Source organism: Sminthopsis crassicaudata, chromosome 3, assembly GCF_048593235.1.
Source record: "Sminthopsis crassicaudata isolate SCR6 chromosome 3, ASM4859323v1, whole genome shotgun sequence".
Classification (NCBI taxonomy): Eukaryota; Metazoa; Chordata; class Mammalia; order Dasyuromorphia; family Dasyuridae; genus Sminthopsis; species Sminthopsis crassicaudata.
Genome location: NC_133619.1, coordinates 248487463 through 248504303, shown reverse-complemented (window position 1 = coordinate 248504303; position 16841 = coordinate 248487463). Strand labels below are relative to the sequence as shown.

General features: G+C 33.9%; 1 protein-coding gene and 1 long non-coding RNA gene across 3 annotated transcripts in view; one reads left to right on the top strand and one right to left on the bottom strand.

The window, feature by feature from the left end:
• The window catches only part of LOC141561159 (uncharacterized), a 30425-nt gene extending 14696 nt beyond the window's left edge, over positions 1 to 15729 (top strand). The window contains exons 2-4 of the long non-coding RNA XR_012487978.1: positions 229 to 339; positions 15367 to 15469; positions 15592 to 15729. This is a non-coding gene — a long non-coding RNA (uncharacterized LOC141561159). The remainder of the gene's footprint in view (positions 1 to 228; positions 340 to 15366; positions 15470 to 15591) is intronic.
• The window catches only part of TMEM131 (transmembrane protein 131), a 57568-nt gene continuing 43637 nt past the window's right edge, over positions 2911 to 16841 (bottom strand). The window contains exons 26-34 of one of the 2 annotated variants that reach the window (XM_074300338.1): positions 15728 to 15861; positions 13242 to 13369; positions 12888 to 13040; positions 10039 to 10159; positions 8468 to 8589; positions 8282 to 8378; positions 6366 to 6463; positions 5150 to 5313; positions 2911 to 4224 (exon numbers count right to left, since the gene is read on the bottom strand). In XM_074300338.1, coding sequence (XP_074156439.1) covers positions 3937 to 4224; positions 5150 to 5313; positions 6366 to 6463; positions 8282 to 8378; positions 8468 to 8589; positions 10039 to 10159; positions 12888 to 13040; positions 13242 to 13369; positions 15728 to 15861 — 1305 coding nt within the window. In that variant the 3' untranslated portion in view covers positions 2911 to 3936. Of the gene's footprint in view, positions 4225 to 5149; positions 5314 to 6365; positions 6464 to 8281; positions 8379 to 8467; positions 8590 to 10038; positions 10205 to 12887; positions 13041 to 13241; positions 13370 to 15727; positions 15862 to 16841 lie in introns of both variants that reach the window. The other variant, XM_074300337.1, reaches the window with a different exon arrangement.

The window sequence follows — 16841 nt, the reverse complement described above, 5'->3', positions numbered from 1 at the left end:
TCTTTTCAGATTAATTAATTTTCCTTTTCAGATTAATGGTGATTTCTCAAAGACAGTCATAGAAATAGAAAAATACATGGTATATTTGGGGGAGAGGGAGATGGAGTCAGATTACAAAGGGCTTTGAATGCTAAACTAAAACTTCCTTCAATATTTTTAGGGAGATGGGATACTCAAATTAAAAAAAAAAAAAACAAAACCTTTTTCCCCCCCTTTGTTACCCAGTAGAGTGCCCTACACAGCAGAGGAAGAATGATAAGGAGGTTTAAGTGCTGAACCTGGACGTAAAATGCTAACTTCACATACAGCCTTGGAGATTGAATAGCTCTGTGAACCTGGGTAAGTTACTTAACCAGTCTCAGTCTCCATTTCTTCATCTATAAAGTGGGAATATTAGTATCTATTTCTGTGTTGCTGTAAAGATCAAAGATTGAAAATCTCAAACATTATATAAATGCCAGGATTGTCAATTTTGAGACAAACTCTCTTCTGTTAATCTGTGTGCCTTACTTCTTTCAATAACTGGCACAAACTCCACCTCTTTGGGAAATTTTGTGTATTTAATTATTTTTGATTCTCCTCTACTTTATATGACTGTAATATTGGTATTCTCTGAAGTTTGCATTTTTCTGATGTTTTATGTGTCGTTGTACATAGTTAATTGAAATGCTGCATTTCAATTAACAGTTCATTACAAAGGTCCCTAAAAAGTTGATTGTAATTGACTGTCTCTTCTTGAAGATAGGCTTGGTCAACAAGATCTTTGATGACATGGAAGGGTGGTGTCATCAATGTGTAAGGAAAAGTAGGAGGGGAGTAGTTTTAGGAAACAGGCAATGAGTTCCATTTGGGGATGTTTCATTTAAAATGATGATGGAGTATTCAAGGAAATGAAAGATATGGAAGTAAATATGGGAGTCATCTGTTTTCACATAATGCTTGAACTTTAAAAATGGAAGAGAAGATAACAGTAAAAGACTGAAGGGTGAATTTTGTGTTATCCCTGCATTTGGGGTGTGGAACAAAGTTGGCAGAACAACAACAACAAAAAAAAGTATGAATAGGAAGTGAAAGGAACAACCCAGATTTTTCCTTTGTTCAATTCCCCTTTCCCCAATGATAACTGAATATTTGATACCAATGTTACTTTTGGAAACTTCTTCTCTGGAAGTTTTTAAAGTGTGGCATAGGTGAACAAGTCCTCCTGAAAGGTATATATGGAGCTGTCACTTAATCTCAACTTAGTTCTTGATATGGCAGAAGCCACTCTTTTACACTTTCCTAGTGACTTACTGTCCTACACACCATGGCAGCTCTTTGAAAACTTTTCACCTTTTAGTCAAACTTCCAATGGCTCCCTTGAGACCCCACCCTCAACTAATAGTATTGTCTCAAGCTTCCTTGAAAAAATTCAGGCCATTCATCCTGAGTTCCCTTTTCTATCGTCCTCATTTCACATTCTTAATTTAATTTTCCTTAATCTGTTTTACATGCACAAGTTATCTTATTCCAGCCTGTCTTCTCCAGTAGATTATTTTCTGACCACTCATACTTACCTTCAGTCTCATCTCCTAGCTACTTCCCTATTTCTTACAAACATATCCATATTTTCCCCCTCCTCAAAAATCTTAACTTGATCCATCAATATGATACACACTTCTCACAATCTTTTTCTCTTTCCCTTTCCTGGCTGATTAAAGAAGCCCATTTTCCTTTTATTATCTTTATTAACTCTCTGCAATCTGGCTTCTGACTTCCCAATTCAACCAACAAATCTCTCTCCAAAGGGACTAATGATCTCTTAATCCCCAAATGTAATGGTTTTTTCTCACTTGTCATCCATCCTTCTTGATCTCTCTGCAGCCACCAACACAACTGATAATCTTCTTGCCATATTTTCGTGATGCTGTTCTCCCCGGTTCTCCTTCCTGTCTATCTTCATCTATGTCATATCCATTAATTGCTGAGTGCCCAACAGGACTCGCTTTTCAGACTTCTTTGTGCTATTTCATTTGGTGATCTAATTAGCCCCCCGGAGTCAATTCTTTTTTTTTGTGGGGCCAACCTCTTTCCTGACTTTTCGTCTCCCATCTTGAACTGGATGTCCTATACACCTCTTAAATTTTGTGATTATCTTTGGTTCTCAAATCTTTCCCTCTCATTACTGAGGTTATCATCTTCCCATTGCCTTGGGCTCAGATGTCGTGCTTTCTTTTCTTATAGCCAAGTCCTGTTGTTTCTGCCTTTACAACAACTTTACAACTCCTCTGACTCTGGACCGTCAGAATATGCTGCTGGTTGGTCTCTCTACCTCAAGTCTTTCTCCATTCCACTGCATTCCCCCACTCACTTGTCCAAGTGACTTTCCTAAATTACAAGTTTGATCACATCACTCTCTCACAATCACCAAACTGCAGTGGCTCTCCATTTCCTCAAAGATCAAATGTGTAAAATCTTTTTGGTTTTTAAGTCTTTCTATTACTGGCTCCTTTTTACCTTTCTAGTCTTCTTCCTCTGCACCCATGAATTCAGAATTCCACTTACACAGCCTCCTTGCTATTCCTAGCACTTCTACTGTCTGTCCCACATGCTGGGAGCTCTGCCCTTCCTAATTTCCAATCCCTAACTTCTCTAGCTTCCTTCAAGTTTCAGCCAAAAATTTTACCTTTCCTGATTCAACAATACTAATGCCTTTCTTCTGATTACTACCTGCATTTGGAACACATTTTGTTTGTTCTTTATCTACATGTTGTTTCCCTCATTAGACTGCAATACTCTGAAGAGCAGGGACTTTTTTTTTTTTTTTAAGCTTTTCTTTGTAACTTCAGTATGATGTTTGACAAATTAGTAGGCGCTTAATAAATGCGTATTGACTGACTGAATGATTACTAACTACATGACTTCAAGGTGGATTCAAATGGTATGATTTTATTTAATTTTCTATCTAGGTTCTTTGGTGATTACCTTTGAAATACATGGTAATTCAGTCATATTATAAAGAAGTCCATGATGAAAGCTGTTACAAAAATTTCACTTTTACCTGATCCTTACATGTGACTTTCCCAAAATAAGGACAGTGGCACAATGATTTCTTACGAATTGAGAATTCAGATGCATCTTTTGTTTAAAAATGATACAAGGTTTTGAAAAAAGCATCATTTATTTCAAAGTACAATGCAAAGTTGTATTTTAAGAAATACACATTCAATCTTGGATTTCAAGACTTGGCTATGTGCATTTCAGTTCAACTTTAAAATGAATTCAGGTTTACAAATGTTACATACCTCAAGTACAAACAGCACAGAAAATGTTATATGGTCTTAACAGAATGTTCTTACATTCATCTGACACTTTTGCTCTTAAAAGTTGTCTTACATTTCTGTAATCTGCTTTTAAATGAAGACAGCCTTACTTTAAAAAAATACTCTGTATTCTCAGCACAAAGTGCGTATATATTTCTTTAAATTAGATTTTGGCGCATAATACTGGGAAAAATTAAGAACCAAACCTTTTTAATTTAATAAAACTGTCACATGCCAGGACTTCTGAATAACAAATTATTTCTTTAGACGTAATGTCAAATTTTTGTTTGTGCAGTAAATAAAAAAATGGAGAACTGATGACAAAAAATTTGATGATAATGAAGTTGCTCAGATTTACAGGTCTTATTGGAGATGGTGGCTAAACCCAGACTTTTTCTTAAGCACAACAGCAAATCTCACACTATCATAATTGCATGAAAGATTTGAAAGGAACAAGTGATAAAAGCCTGACTTGCTCATAACTGTTTTGCAAGGGTACGGACGGGCTAGGGAAGTCAGGGTGGATGGGAGGAGGAAAGGGTGGGAAGCAGTGAGAGTAATAGCCTAAAGATGTCTCAAAAAATTGGCATATCATGATCTGGATATAAGTACCTTTTTTTTTAAAAACCCAATTTTAATTCTCATGAGGAAAGTGTGAATTAGACCAAGGATCTGAGCTTCTTCTTCCAATTGTTGGACTCCATATACGCCATGGATTATAGGTCTGTCCCATATCATCAGCTGGGTTGGGGATAGTGGTGGCAGGAGGAGTGGGGGAGTTTTCATTACCCATCAGATCAATACTTGACAGTGTATTAGCCGGAGTGGTGAAAGGAAGGGAACTGTTGAGATTGCTTGACCAAATGGAACTGCTAAATGGGGTGGAGGTGGACCACAGGCTACTGGAACTGCCGAGAATTGACTGTACCAAAAAAAAAAAAAAAATAATAATAATAAATAAAATAAAATTCACACATATGATCATTAGAACTTTAATGTCTATGTGGCTAATGGTAATCAAAATATAAGAATGCCAATTTTTTTCCCCCCCCTGCTTATTTGAATTTAAAACAGATAGCAGACAGAGGTATTAGATCTGTATTATAGTGAGATAGCTCTAATAGACTAAGACTGTTCATGGTAACTTTAAAATTCAAATTTAAATTCAAATATTAGAAACTAGGGCACTTCCATATTTAATTTTTCTTTCTTTAATGTCTTAGTGTAGGATTTTATATACCAATAAAAAAAATTTCTTGCAGAAAGATTAAAAAATGCACAAGTGAAATGCAAAAATGCTGCTGCATTCCAGGGTTTTATTAAAAGAAGAAAAAAAAAAAAAAAAAAAAACTCCTTGGGAAACTGCAGCCAGGTCTCAGTCTAGCTATTATACAACAATAACTTCATAAGTAAGCCATGGAAAAAAAAGGTTTTTTTCCCACCTTTAAGTAATTAGAGAAATTGTGAAAGAAATTGATAATCACTCCAATTTATAAACAGTAGAATATTGTATATTCAACTGAAATGACTCAACAACAACAAATAAACTTGGAGAATTTTTGGGTTTAAATAACTGTTCTATATAGAACTTCTTGACCTTCCCCCATGTTTCATCTAATAGTGTAATAAAGATCCAGTATGTGTGTGTATGTTTGAGTTCAGTAGTGTGCCAGTTGCAAAATATATGTATTACACAGAGTTGGGGAGCAGGAGTACTTCCAATTTTAGTTGAAAACTTTGCTATTAATGGGTAGAGAACTGTTTGAAATTATACTTGGATCACAACAATGGCAAATTAGTAGTATATGATGATAAAGATCAATAACTCTAAAAAAACATGTACTTACTGAAGTTGTATGGGTTGGAGAACTTGAACTAGTGGGCCAAGAAGGAACAGAGTCGGTAGTTGAAGTGTCCCAAAGGTAGGAGGGGACATGGCTAAATTCATTCCAATTTCTTTGGGTATCCTGACTGAAGGAAGACCGGGATAGCCCAAGCTTGCTGAAAACCTCTGAAAAAACAAGAATGGTAATTCCATTCTTCATTATGCAAATGTTACTAAGATTCCAATGGAAAAATTAATAGAATTAATGGAAAACATTAATGAATGTTATCATTCATTCAATAAATATTTGTGGAGCAAATTTTTTTTGCTTAATTCTGTCACATAAATTTAAGAAGTTCTGTTGTACAATGCATAGTCTCAATCTACAGTTATTTAGGAATATATGTCAATAAGTTTTATATTAAAAATATAATTTCCAAATATTATTAGATGTTAAACCTGCCACTTTCTCGATATCTATGCATACCAAGAAAAACAAATAGGGAAGGAATAAGGTACTCCATAAGTCATTATTTCATAGAAATACTGCTTCCCTGTTATCCACTATGATAATGAAGCATTTAGATTAAAAATCATTTTCTAAAACTAAACTTTAGGATGAATGGGATGGATGTGTAGGAGAACTCTTTCCATGTGGAGGTTTCTGTCATTGTTTTTTTTTTTTTTTTTAAAATTCTTCCATAAGAGACATAATATTATGATTAATAATAAGGCACTAGGAAGTTCTTGACTCTAAAGATAGTAGGCTTCTTTTATTTTTATATTTAGAGTTTCCTTAATCCTCATACCAACCTCCAAATATAAAAATAAAAGAAGTCTACTACCTCTAAACAAGGAGTACCAAACCTCAGTATAACTTTCAGAGGGTCTATGAACTTGGAGGAAAAAAAGAAAAACCCTTCATTGTCACTCACTTCTAACTGAAATTTAGCATTTCCTTCAATTATTTAAAAAAAAAAAATTCTGAGAAAAGGGTTTATGATATATAGACACAAAAAGCAAACCTTTGTTTTAATATATTTCTATCTAAAGGAACAATTATTTTCAGATCTCTATTAAATGACAAATGTGTTTTCCTTTGCATTCAAATACTTTTCTTTATTCAGGTTCTGACATGTCCATCTTGATTCCTTCCTTCTCATCTCTTATCAAAAGGAAGGAGCTACTTTTTAATTCCATGGCTGATTAGTTACTTACTGGTAATGCCAAACACTCACCGCCAGTTAGATTAAAAGAATTCCCAAAGGCAGAGAATGAATTAAGAGGTGTAAAGTCAGGGCTGCTTGGGTTGCTGATAGGGCTCCATAAACCAGAACTAAATAATACAGGAGGAAAATATAATATATTAAAATGTTAGTGAAAAATTCATTAATTTAAAAAATATGAAAAAAATCAAATATTAAGCCACCCCCCCACCCCTAAACCCAATAAATAACTGAAAAATGGCATACCACAAAGATTTATTTGTGGATGTATGTGTTTATATGGTATAGTTGATAGTTCTAGGAAGAAGATGACATAATAATAAACACTTTTCTATACTTAAGCTTTAAGTAAATTTCTAAATTTTTGATCATATATTATAAAATATTGTGAGGCTACACACCTGTCAGATTGGCTACAATGACAGGGAAAGATAATGCGCAATGTTGGAGGGGATGTGGGAAAACAGGGACACTGATACACTGTTGTTGTTGTTGTGACTACATCCAGCCATTCTGGAGAGCAATTTGGAACTATGCTCAAAAAGTTATCAAACTGTGCATACCACTGGGCTTATATCCCAAAGAGATCTTAAAGAAGGGAAAGGGACCTGTATGTGCAAGAATGTTTGTGGCAGTCCTCTATGTGGTGGCCAGTAACTGGAAACTGAATGGATGCCCATTAACTGGAGAATGGCTGAATAAATTGTGGTATATGAATATTATGGAACATTATTATTCTGTAAGAAATGACCAACAGGATGATTTCAGAAAGGTCTGGAGAGTCTTACATGAACTGATGCTGAGTGAAATGAGCAGGACCAGGAGATCATTATATACTTCAACAACAATACTATATGATGATCAAATGGATGTGGCCATTTTCAACAATGAGATGAACCAAATCAGTTCCAATAGAGCAGTAATGAACTGAACCAGCTACACCCAGCAAAAGAACTCTGGGAGTTGGCTATGAACCACTACATAGAATTCCCAATCCTTCTATTTTTGTTCACCTGCATTTTGGATTTCCTTCACAGGATAATTGTACACTATTTCAAAGTCCAATTCTTTTTGTACAGCAAAACAACTGTTTGGACATGTATACATATATTGTATTTAATTTATACTTTAACATATTTAACATGTATTGGTCAACTTGCCATCTGGGTGGGGGGGAAGGAGGGGAAAAATTAGAACAAAAGGTATGGCAACTGTCAATGTTGTAAAACTACCCATGCATATATCTGGTAAACAAAAACTATTTTAAAATAAAATAAAATAAAATAGTGTGAGGAAAATTTACCAACCAACGAATACTGAATAACTAATAAATAAATGCAAAGGTATTGTAATTATACATTCACTTAAAAAAAAAAAAAAAAGGATAATCCATCAAAGTTATATCCTATTCTACCATTTATAATGAGTAGATATACTATAAGGCACACATTTACTTCCTTTCAATCTATTTTCTTTAGTCTCTGTTAATTGGGTCTTATCCTTGTAATAGATCATAACAAAGTGGAACAATAAGTATGGATTTAAAATGATAGCCAATTTTAGTGCTATATCAATCACATATGAAGTTGAAGTCATGGCATCTTCCTCTTGCACTGAGCATGAGCTGAGCTCTTCTCATTCTCATTCAGAAAATCCACTGAGGAAAAGGCTAAGTAGTTTTCTCCTCTTTGCTTCTAAACAACTGACTAATATTGGGAAACTGGATAAGACTTTCTGTAATTGCTGAGTTGGAGAAATGCAATGGACTATTTTGTTTTAGAAAAAAGCATAAGAGCTTGATACTATTTCTGGTTAACATTCTTATTTGCAATTCAGTAATAAATGCAATGAAGCATAGTTAAGTATGAAACATAAACTTGGTTTGAAAGCAAACTTTTTAATAATGAGGAATGGTCAATGAATGCTACCTGTCCGAGCCATCACTGTCAACAGGCGTGTGTGAAATGCTGATACTGCCAGAAATATCTGTTTTATTTGAAGATACTTTTGTTAATCCACTCCCGCCTGCAACAATAAAAACCAAATATATCAAAGTCAAATAAGATTAAAGATAATTAAGCAATATATTATTGTTTTAAAATAAGATCAATTACCTGGGCTCTTGTCATAACCTGCTGCAACAGCTGCAAATGTAGGATTGCCATTCCTGCCAGGAAGGGAAGCTGTCTTTGACAATTTGTGTTTATTACCATTAGGCTGCTTCATTTCCGATTCACTTAAATGAAAGAAAAATGAATTATTTTTAGCATTAGAATTAAATATAATAAAGGCTAGAGAGTTCAAATTTATTTCAGAAATGATATGAATACTTTAAAACTATAGATTTAGAGTTCAGACCCCTAAAATAATCAGAAGTCAGCTCTAGAATCCAAATCCTTTTCTGTTCCTTAATTATTATGTGGGATGACTTCAGTTTGGTCACATGATCAAGAGGTCCTTTTTACCTCTAAATTTCATAATTCCTGTAAGGCCTTTACAGCAGTAGTGTTAAAGTCAGATAGGATGGGGAGTCACAAAATTCCTGGAGGAATTGCATGACGACTGGTTTTTAAAATATAATGCTATGGGGCAGCTAGTTGTGTAGCAGTTAAAGCACCAGCTTTGAAGTCAGGAGGATCTGAATTCAAATCTGGCTTAGTCACTTAACACTTCCTGGCTATGAGACCCTGGGCAAGTCATTTAACCCCAATTGCCTCAACAACAAAAATAAATAAAATAAAATATAATGCTATCTATATGTGATTCCATTTTTTATTTTGTTAAATATTTTCCAATTATATGTTAATCTTGCTTGGGCTGCCCTGGGGAGTGTGCAGGTTTCATGTTTGATATCCACAGATTGACAAAACTCTATGATAGGTACTGGGCTCAATTATCAATTATAATCATGTTTCTAGACACAATTGGCAATGGTTATCTATAGGCTGAATGAAGTCACTTGTATTTATTCTTGTGTGGTATTCTAGTCCTCTGCAATTTAATAACATAAAATATTTTAGGGATTCTAAGAAAAAAGAATAAGTGACTACTGGAAGGAGACCAAAAAATCATCAGGAAATTGACTTAAGGTTAAGGGATTATGAGAGATTTTAAGGATGTGATGTGAAAAAGGAGAAAATGTACAAGAGTTCTCTCTTTATCTTATGACTATTATTATTATTATTATTTTTGAGGCTGGGGTTAAGTGACTTGCCCAGTGCCACACAGCTAGGAAGTGTTAAGTGTCTGAGACCAGATTTGAACTCGGGTCCTCCTGAATTCAGGGCTGGTGCTCTATCCACTGCGCCGCCTAGCTGCCCTCATCTTATGACTATTAAAGACTAAGAAAAAGAAATGATTTGTGAATAATTTTTTCAGCAGATTTTTTTGTAAACAAATGATTATTTCACAAATAAAATTAAAAAGATAATTTAAAATCAAGAATAAACTGATAACAATAATGCATCATTTTAGAATACCTCTAATTGGGAAAAACTTAATTATCTTTAATCAGTCTCTAGATATTGAAAATTCCCTATTTCGTTGATGATGTAAAATATTAAATAAGTAACAGAAACTAGGCTAAACATTTTGCTTCCTTAAAAGTAAAATAAATTTAAATACACCTATAAATGATGGTATCCCTAAGAAATCTTTTTAACAGAAAGTAGAGATTTCTACTTACTTGCTGGTATTGCTGTTGACAATACTGCTGTAAGAACTTCGGGGAACATAGGAGAAAGATGCAGGGGGTGGAGATGGAGAGGCATGGGTTGGTGAGGTCTGTCGTTGCTTCAAGAAAATGTCTGCGTTGATGGTTTGCAGAGACAATTTATAAAGACTATCAGTAGCTGAGAAATCAAAAAGAGGTCTCATTAACTTAATACTTTTATTCTTATTACACCAGTCTTACCTTGAGGTAAAACTTTGGGGGCACCACTTATAGAGACTTGAAGCTCAACTTCTTATGGAAGGAAACAATTGAAAGCTAATACATATCTCTGCATTAAGACTGCATATGTAACTTTAATCTGACTTCAAAAATGATTAACAATAGTAAACTTTGTTGGATTCTCTTACCATTTTGCTTCCTTTACCTCTTTCTATATTTGAGAGGAGGAGGTGAAGAATCTCTTGCTTCTAGGCAACAGAAGTAAATAATATGGGGAGTAGGAAGCTCACCACGATTTCAAAATGGGTTGCAGTTGGCAAAAAGCCATTATTATTTGGTTATGTCTTTGATGTTTTCTCTTACTGCTAATTTTACAAGTTGACTCTTAAGAATAAAGCCTTCATTGTTCTAAGGATGTTCTTATAAGGTCCTATTATCAAAATTGTTTATATCTACACACTTCTCAAATACGAGTCTCAGGAGAAAATAGTCCTAATGTTCCTGGTCCTTGAATAGCTAGTTCTAAAAACTGGTTTAATTATTTTATACCACAGAAATAATTTTATCAAAATATCATTGTTTAGAGTCCATCAAATGCCTTGAGTATAAAATGAGGCAAGGGATAATACATCTCCTCTTAGACTAATGTTTAAATGTGCAAACCATTACAGTACCTTTCAGTGAAAATTCTATCAAATTTCCTTTCTATATCTTTCTATCTCTAATAGTTTTGATTTAATTTTTATTTATTATTATTATTCATCAGACATGATACATGACATTTCGTAAGACAGCTAGTTTGTCTATGTTGTATTTTATATAAATATCTTCAACAGAGTTCACCAATCTTTATTTGATATCTCTGATAAGAAATTCCTTCAGAGACTAAATAGAAAGTCCACTATTCATGGAGAGGAAAAGAAAGGGGAAAAAAAGAGAAAAATAAAGGGAGAAAGAATTGATGCAGAGTAAAAAAAAAATAATAATAAAAAATAAAAAAAAGGAGCAATAAGAAGATTGGGAATAGTAGTTACTAAGTATTACTAAGGCCTCAGATGCTCTTTATTAATGCTAAGGTTAGAAGCTGCCATCATAAGTCTTAAATAGCCATTACTTAATATCATAAATGATAGCTTTACATCTTATGTCTCTAATTTAATTAAAATAGTGGCATTATTGGAAAAATGCATTTCCCACCCACAGAGCCAATTAATAGCAAAGTGTAGAGTATTATACCAATATTAACAAATCTGGCCAGTGAACTACTCATGCTTGGTTTTCTAGGTTAAAAGAAAGGGATTCTGTACAATCCAAGAAATAGTCTTGCTCTCTAGTGGAAAGTAAAAGCTGTCTAATGCACTGCCAATATATAGCTGTTTGCATGTTCTTTCCTTCATTCCCTTGACCTTCCAGATCAAGGACTGTCTTTTTTTCTTTGTATAGGCTGTGTTTAGCTCAGTATATAGTGGATGCTTAATAAATGTTTATTAACTGACTTTAGTTTAATTTCCTTATTTTTCAGATGTGAAATCTGAAATCTAAAGAGGTTAAATGTTTTGCCCAGGGTTATGCTCATTATAAGTAACATGCTGAAAACATGATATGATAAAAACATCATACTATATAAACCTGTCTTAATATTGATCAGCTCCCCAATCAATAGATAAAGATCTTAGATCTAAATAATCAAGTTAAATTAATATCTGCAGATTATCTATTAGCTATTGGATCCTTTTAGGTGACAGCCTGCTACTCTAAATGAAGAAAAGGTATGTACAATACCTAAGGCCAATCTACACTTATTTTATCTCATGGGTCTCCATGGCTAAAGAACTGCTTACATGGTGACCATTTTCCTAGTGTTGAGCCTCTCTGAACTTGGTTGAGCTGGTCCTTGGACAGTCAGTGGCCAGAAGAATCCTCAGCCTTTTTAGAGTTCAGCAACCCTTGCTAGGATTCCCATTCCACTGGCATAAGCTTGAAGAAACTAGTGTCACTTGCATGCTTGAATGAGGAACACAGAAGGGCTGTGAAGCTTTCACACTTTAATCACTTATCTTACTCTTCCTTTCATTCTACACCTCTTTTTCCTTCTTCATGACTTCCTCTCTAATAAAAGGCAGACAAAATAAAGGACCAAGATAGAAAGGCCTAAATAAAAATGACTGCAAAGTCCTATGCTATTATTCTATGTCTAGAATCACATCCTCATCAATATCTTTCATTATATTGTCTTTTCATATTAAATCCCGATTTCACATCTTCTAGTTTATGATTTGAGTTTAACATCTGTAGAATATGGCCCTATATAGCAAAAGCAGATGATGTTTACTTTAAATCATAATAGACTTATGTTGATAAGTAAAGTAAAAAAAAATCAGTAAAGAAAGTAAAATAAAACCCAAAATTCGGTTAAAATAATAATACAAAGAAGACATTTTCAATGCACTACAGGATGTCAATAAGAAATTCTTTTATAAAGTAAAGGTAAATATTCACCCCCTAACTTGTTTTATAAATGCAGACGTTTACATGACAGATTTTCTTAAAGAAATGAATACTAGTTTTTATAAAAACTGTATAGATATACATTTTTCTTCATCATTAAATAAATTACTTTGTCGCTAACTCAGTGTACTTACAGCTGCCGGTTTTATTAATTGGCACAGAATCCCACTCTGGTGGGGGAGAGTCTTTTTCCCCTTCTGAGCTGCTGGTGTTGCCTAGTTCTTGACTACCAGGGAGAAATTTTGCTAGGACAGGTGGCCTGTTGTCCACTAACTTATTATTTGTACCTGCACAAAATCAAATAGTAACATGGCTGTTAATGCACGAGAATCCCTCTCTCCTAGGTCTATTTCAAAATATACCTCTAATTTATTTATATACCTAAGATTCAAGAAACTGCCTCAATCAATAATGGCTTCTAAGCAATATTTTTATTTTTTACCATCAAAACACAAAGGGGATATTTGTAATATCAAAATGAACAATACCTCTTGTTTTCTGTGGATTTCGTGATTTAGATCCACTTGTCAATGTATGCTGCTGAAGAGTACTCTTGGTTGGGAGGTTTTTGCGTTGTTTATTTTCCATTGGTGGAGTATAGGGTAGCTCCAATGAACTGAAATGCAATCATGGGTGTGAGATTCAGATTTATCCCTTCTTGTTTTTAATGCCTGGGCAGGAGTGTCATTCGACATTTAAAGGAAAATTTAAGGGATACTTTTGATAAATATAAATATGTAAGGATTATGTTGAACTTTTGATATCAATTAACTAAGAAATGAAAGTTTAGTCATTTAAAATGTATATTTTAAAATTCTCTGTTAACTGTAGCTATTTACAAGCAGACTTCAATTTAGGAATGAGTTGTGATTTTTTGGGTAAGTCATTCATTTCAAATTCAAAAAATAGTCTTATAGAAACAATGTTATAAAAATGGTTAAGATTCCCAAAATAGTATGGTTGGTTGTTGTCCTTCAAAACCTCTTAGTAATGTAATTCAACTGGTCTGATTTGTGGAAACAAGAGGCCACATGATATAAGAAGTAAAAGGAGAAATGACTTCTTTCCTTTTCTTGGAATCAATGTTGGAAGTAGGAAAAATTTCTGAAAGAGAAGTTTTTTTGGTACTCTCCCTTTTCTTAATGTTCTTCTTCATAGTGTCCTCATGTATCTCTAAGTGAACTTCTGTAGCATCTACCTGTGTGTATTACTAACTCTAAAATGGTCCATGTCTCTCCTATCCTAAAATCAAAATTCTTATTTCCTCAGGATAGAAAATTAATTAATAAGCATTTAAACAGACTTGTGGTTTGCAAAGTGCTTTACTAGTATGTTAGTGATCTTTATAATAATGATGGCAGACAGAATATTATTATTCTCATGTTACATATAGATGAGGAACTGAGGCAGAGCATGGGTAAATGATTTGTCCAGCTGGATTTGAACTTCAGTCTTCCATACTAAAGTTTAATCTACTGTGCTTCTTAGCTATCTATTTAGATTTAGATAAAAGCTGTAGCACTGAATCATTTCAGATTAATGTGTGAAAGATGGATTTGTCCTATTAAGCTTTCCCAATATTTATATTTTTTATAAAGTACATGCTCAGGCAGAACAAAATGAAATAAAAGTTTATGATACCTGAGATTAAATCCTCTACAATGATTCCCAATATTCTTAGTTTTTTCTTTACTTACACTTCAGAGCCCATAGACTCTCCAATAGTCCTGTTTCAATTCTTGTTTCTTGCCACCACCATCTTTAAATAGTTGTTCTGATGAGAGCTGCTCTATGGTCTCTAGCACAGTGGTGGGGTATGTGTGGTGATAAGGAAGACAGATGTTTATGTACATGTGTTTTTAAGTTGGGGAAGGATTATATCTTTTCCATATTACTTTTTGGTAGTTTGGATTTAATTTTAAAATTGACAATCTTTTTATGTGTTGATTCTGTACTTTTCCAAAGAACTGAAAGATTTCTACTAATTTTTCTTTTGGTTTCTTAAAATTACTAATCAATAAGGGTAAGTGACCATATAGAGCAAAGGCATTCATGTTGGATAGATAAAACATGCAGTTACCATGTTTTATTCAATTTTATAAAATTAATTTACTTAGCATTTTCTTGTTCTGTTCTTCCTTCAGAATTATTAGCCCTCTAGTGACATGTTTTAAAGATTTATGGATCAAGGTGTGCAAAGTAGGATGATGCAACAAAAACAGTGAGGTTTTGTTATGTATTGTTCAGAGTCCATGGGATAGGACTATGATAATTATTTTCAATAAAAGAAAGAAAAGAAATTCCTTAAAATGTTAAATTTTATACTAAATTTCAAGGCACAATGAATGGTATTACTTGTACTATAATTCCAATATTTATTACACAGTTTATCTGAGGATATCATTTGTTATTAAGTCTAATTATTATTATTATTGTTTTTTATTGGACTGGTCATTTCATCTGTGTAATGTCCTTCCAGTGAAGAACATTCCCTTCCAGTACAGTTTGATACCTACTCTGCAACTTATAGTTCTCAACTTCTTGGGAATACTGAGAAATTAGAGACTAAGAGGTCCAAGTTTAATTAACAAAAATGACACATTCTATTTTTAGAGTTGGAAGGGATCTTAGAAATCAAATGGGTCAACTGTCCTCCTGTTTGTGGATGAAGAAACCAAGGTGACAGAAGTTCTCTCCCTGATCACCGTCACTGGTAGTAAGTGGCAAAGCTGAGATTTGAACTCAGCATCTCTGACTTCTCATCATGAGCTCTTTTCTCCAGTACATTACCATGTGCCTCTTAGCATATAAAGTCATATCACTTATATTTCCCTACAGAAGTTCTCTAGATGAGAAACTGCAAGATGAAAAGACAAGACTTGCACACACTGCCACCTGCTGCTGTGATCAGACTTCCCTGACTTCAAACTTGGAGCAGCATTATTCTACATGTTGATTTTCATGTGTGTGTTACCTGAGGGGTTTTACGTCTGCTGGGGTCTCTTTTTTCACATTTGCTGAGAGCTTTTTGCTTTTCTGTTTCACTTGAGACATTTCACCTCCCTGTTTATCAGGCGCAGCTTGTTTTCCTTTTTGCCGTTCAGGATCCTGTGAAATTGTTTATACATAATCTGTTTAGACATGTAAGAGTCATCAAATAAACCTATACCCTTATTATGAGCACAATAACCACTCTCATTATCTTTTTACAGTGAACCATCTCAATTTCTGTGAATGGTTCTAAGCTTGCCAAGTTCTCAAAGAGAAAATGTTTCTTTTTTGGCTGGAGTTGGGTGAGTGATAAAGAATGCCAAATGTCACTTATATAGAGATCCTGGGGAAAATGACAAGTTGGTAACTTTTATTAGCAAAATTCTGCTTTCATTAAGAATAGCATAAGCTATAAAAATTTAAGCTAATGAAGGGACACTTTCAGAAACAGGATAGTTTAGTCCTCAAGTCTGTTCAAATCTAGAACATTCATTGAGATGACCAACAATGCAACATTTTTTCCCTAATGCTGAAATGTCCCCTGGCAAGTTGACAAAGCATAATCGATTAATTTCCCTTAACCTTCCTGTAACTGGAGCAACATCTTCAGTCCCCATTTTCCAACATACAACATTTTCTTTCTTTCTTTTTTTTTTTTTTAACGTTCATCACACTCTTTATTTAACTTCCTGTTACAGATTCATGTCAGAATTATTCTCAAGCACTCTACATTTTAAACAAACTGACCAATGTGTCATTTCCTGTTCACAACATTTTCTTTAAATTATAAAGACACATTTCTTGAGACTTTCTTCTAACTTGAGTATAAAGTAGCCATGGACACGTAAGAGGGGAAGTGCAGGAAGTTTAGCTGGTCTATCATATAAGTGATGAATGTAAGAATTCAACTAAATCAATGTGAAGTATACTCAATGCCTGTCCTTGTGCTGTGTTGAATGACTTGAGTGTTTCATTTGTCTGCAGGGTTAAACCCAGATTATTAGAAGACTGCCCTAAGTCAGGCCCATACTAGAACAATTTCCAACTTTACAACTCATGGTTATTAATGACACTACTGGCTGCATTTGAATAGCTGG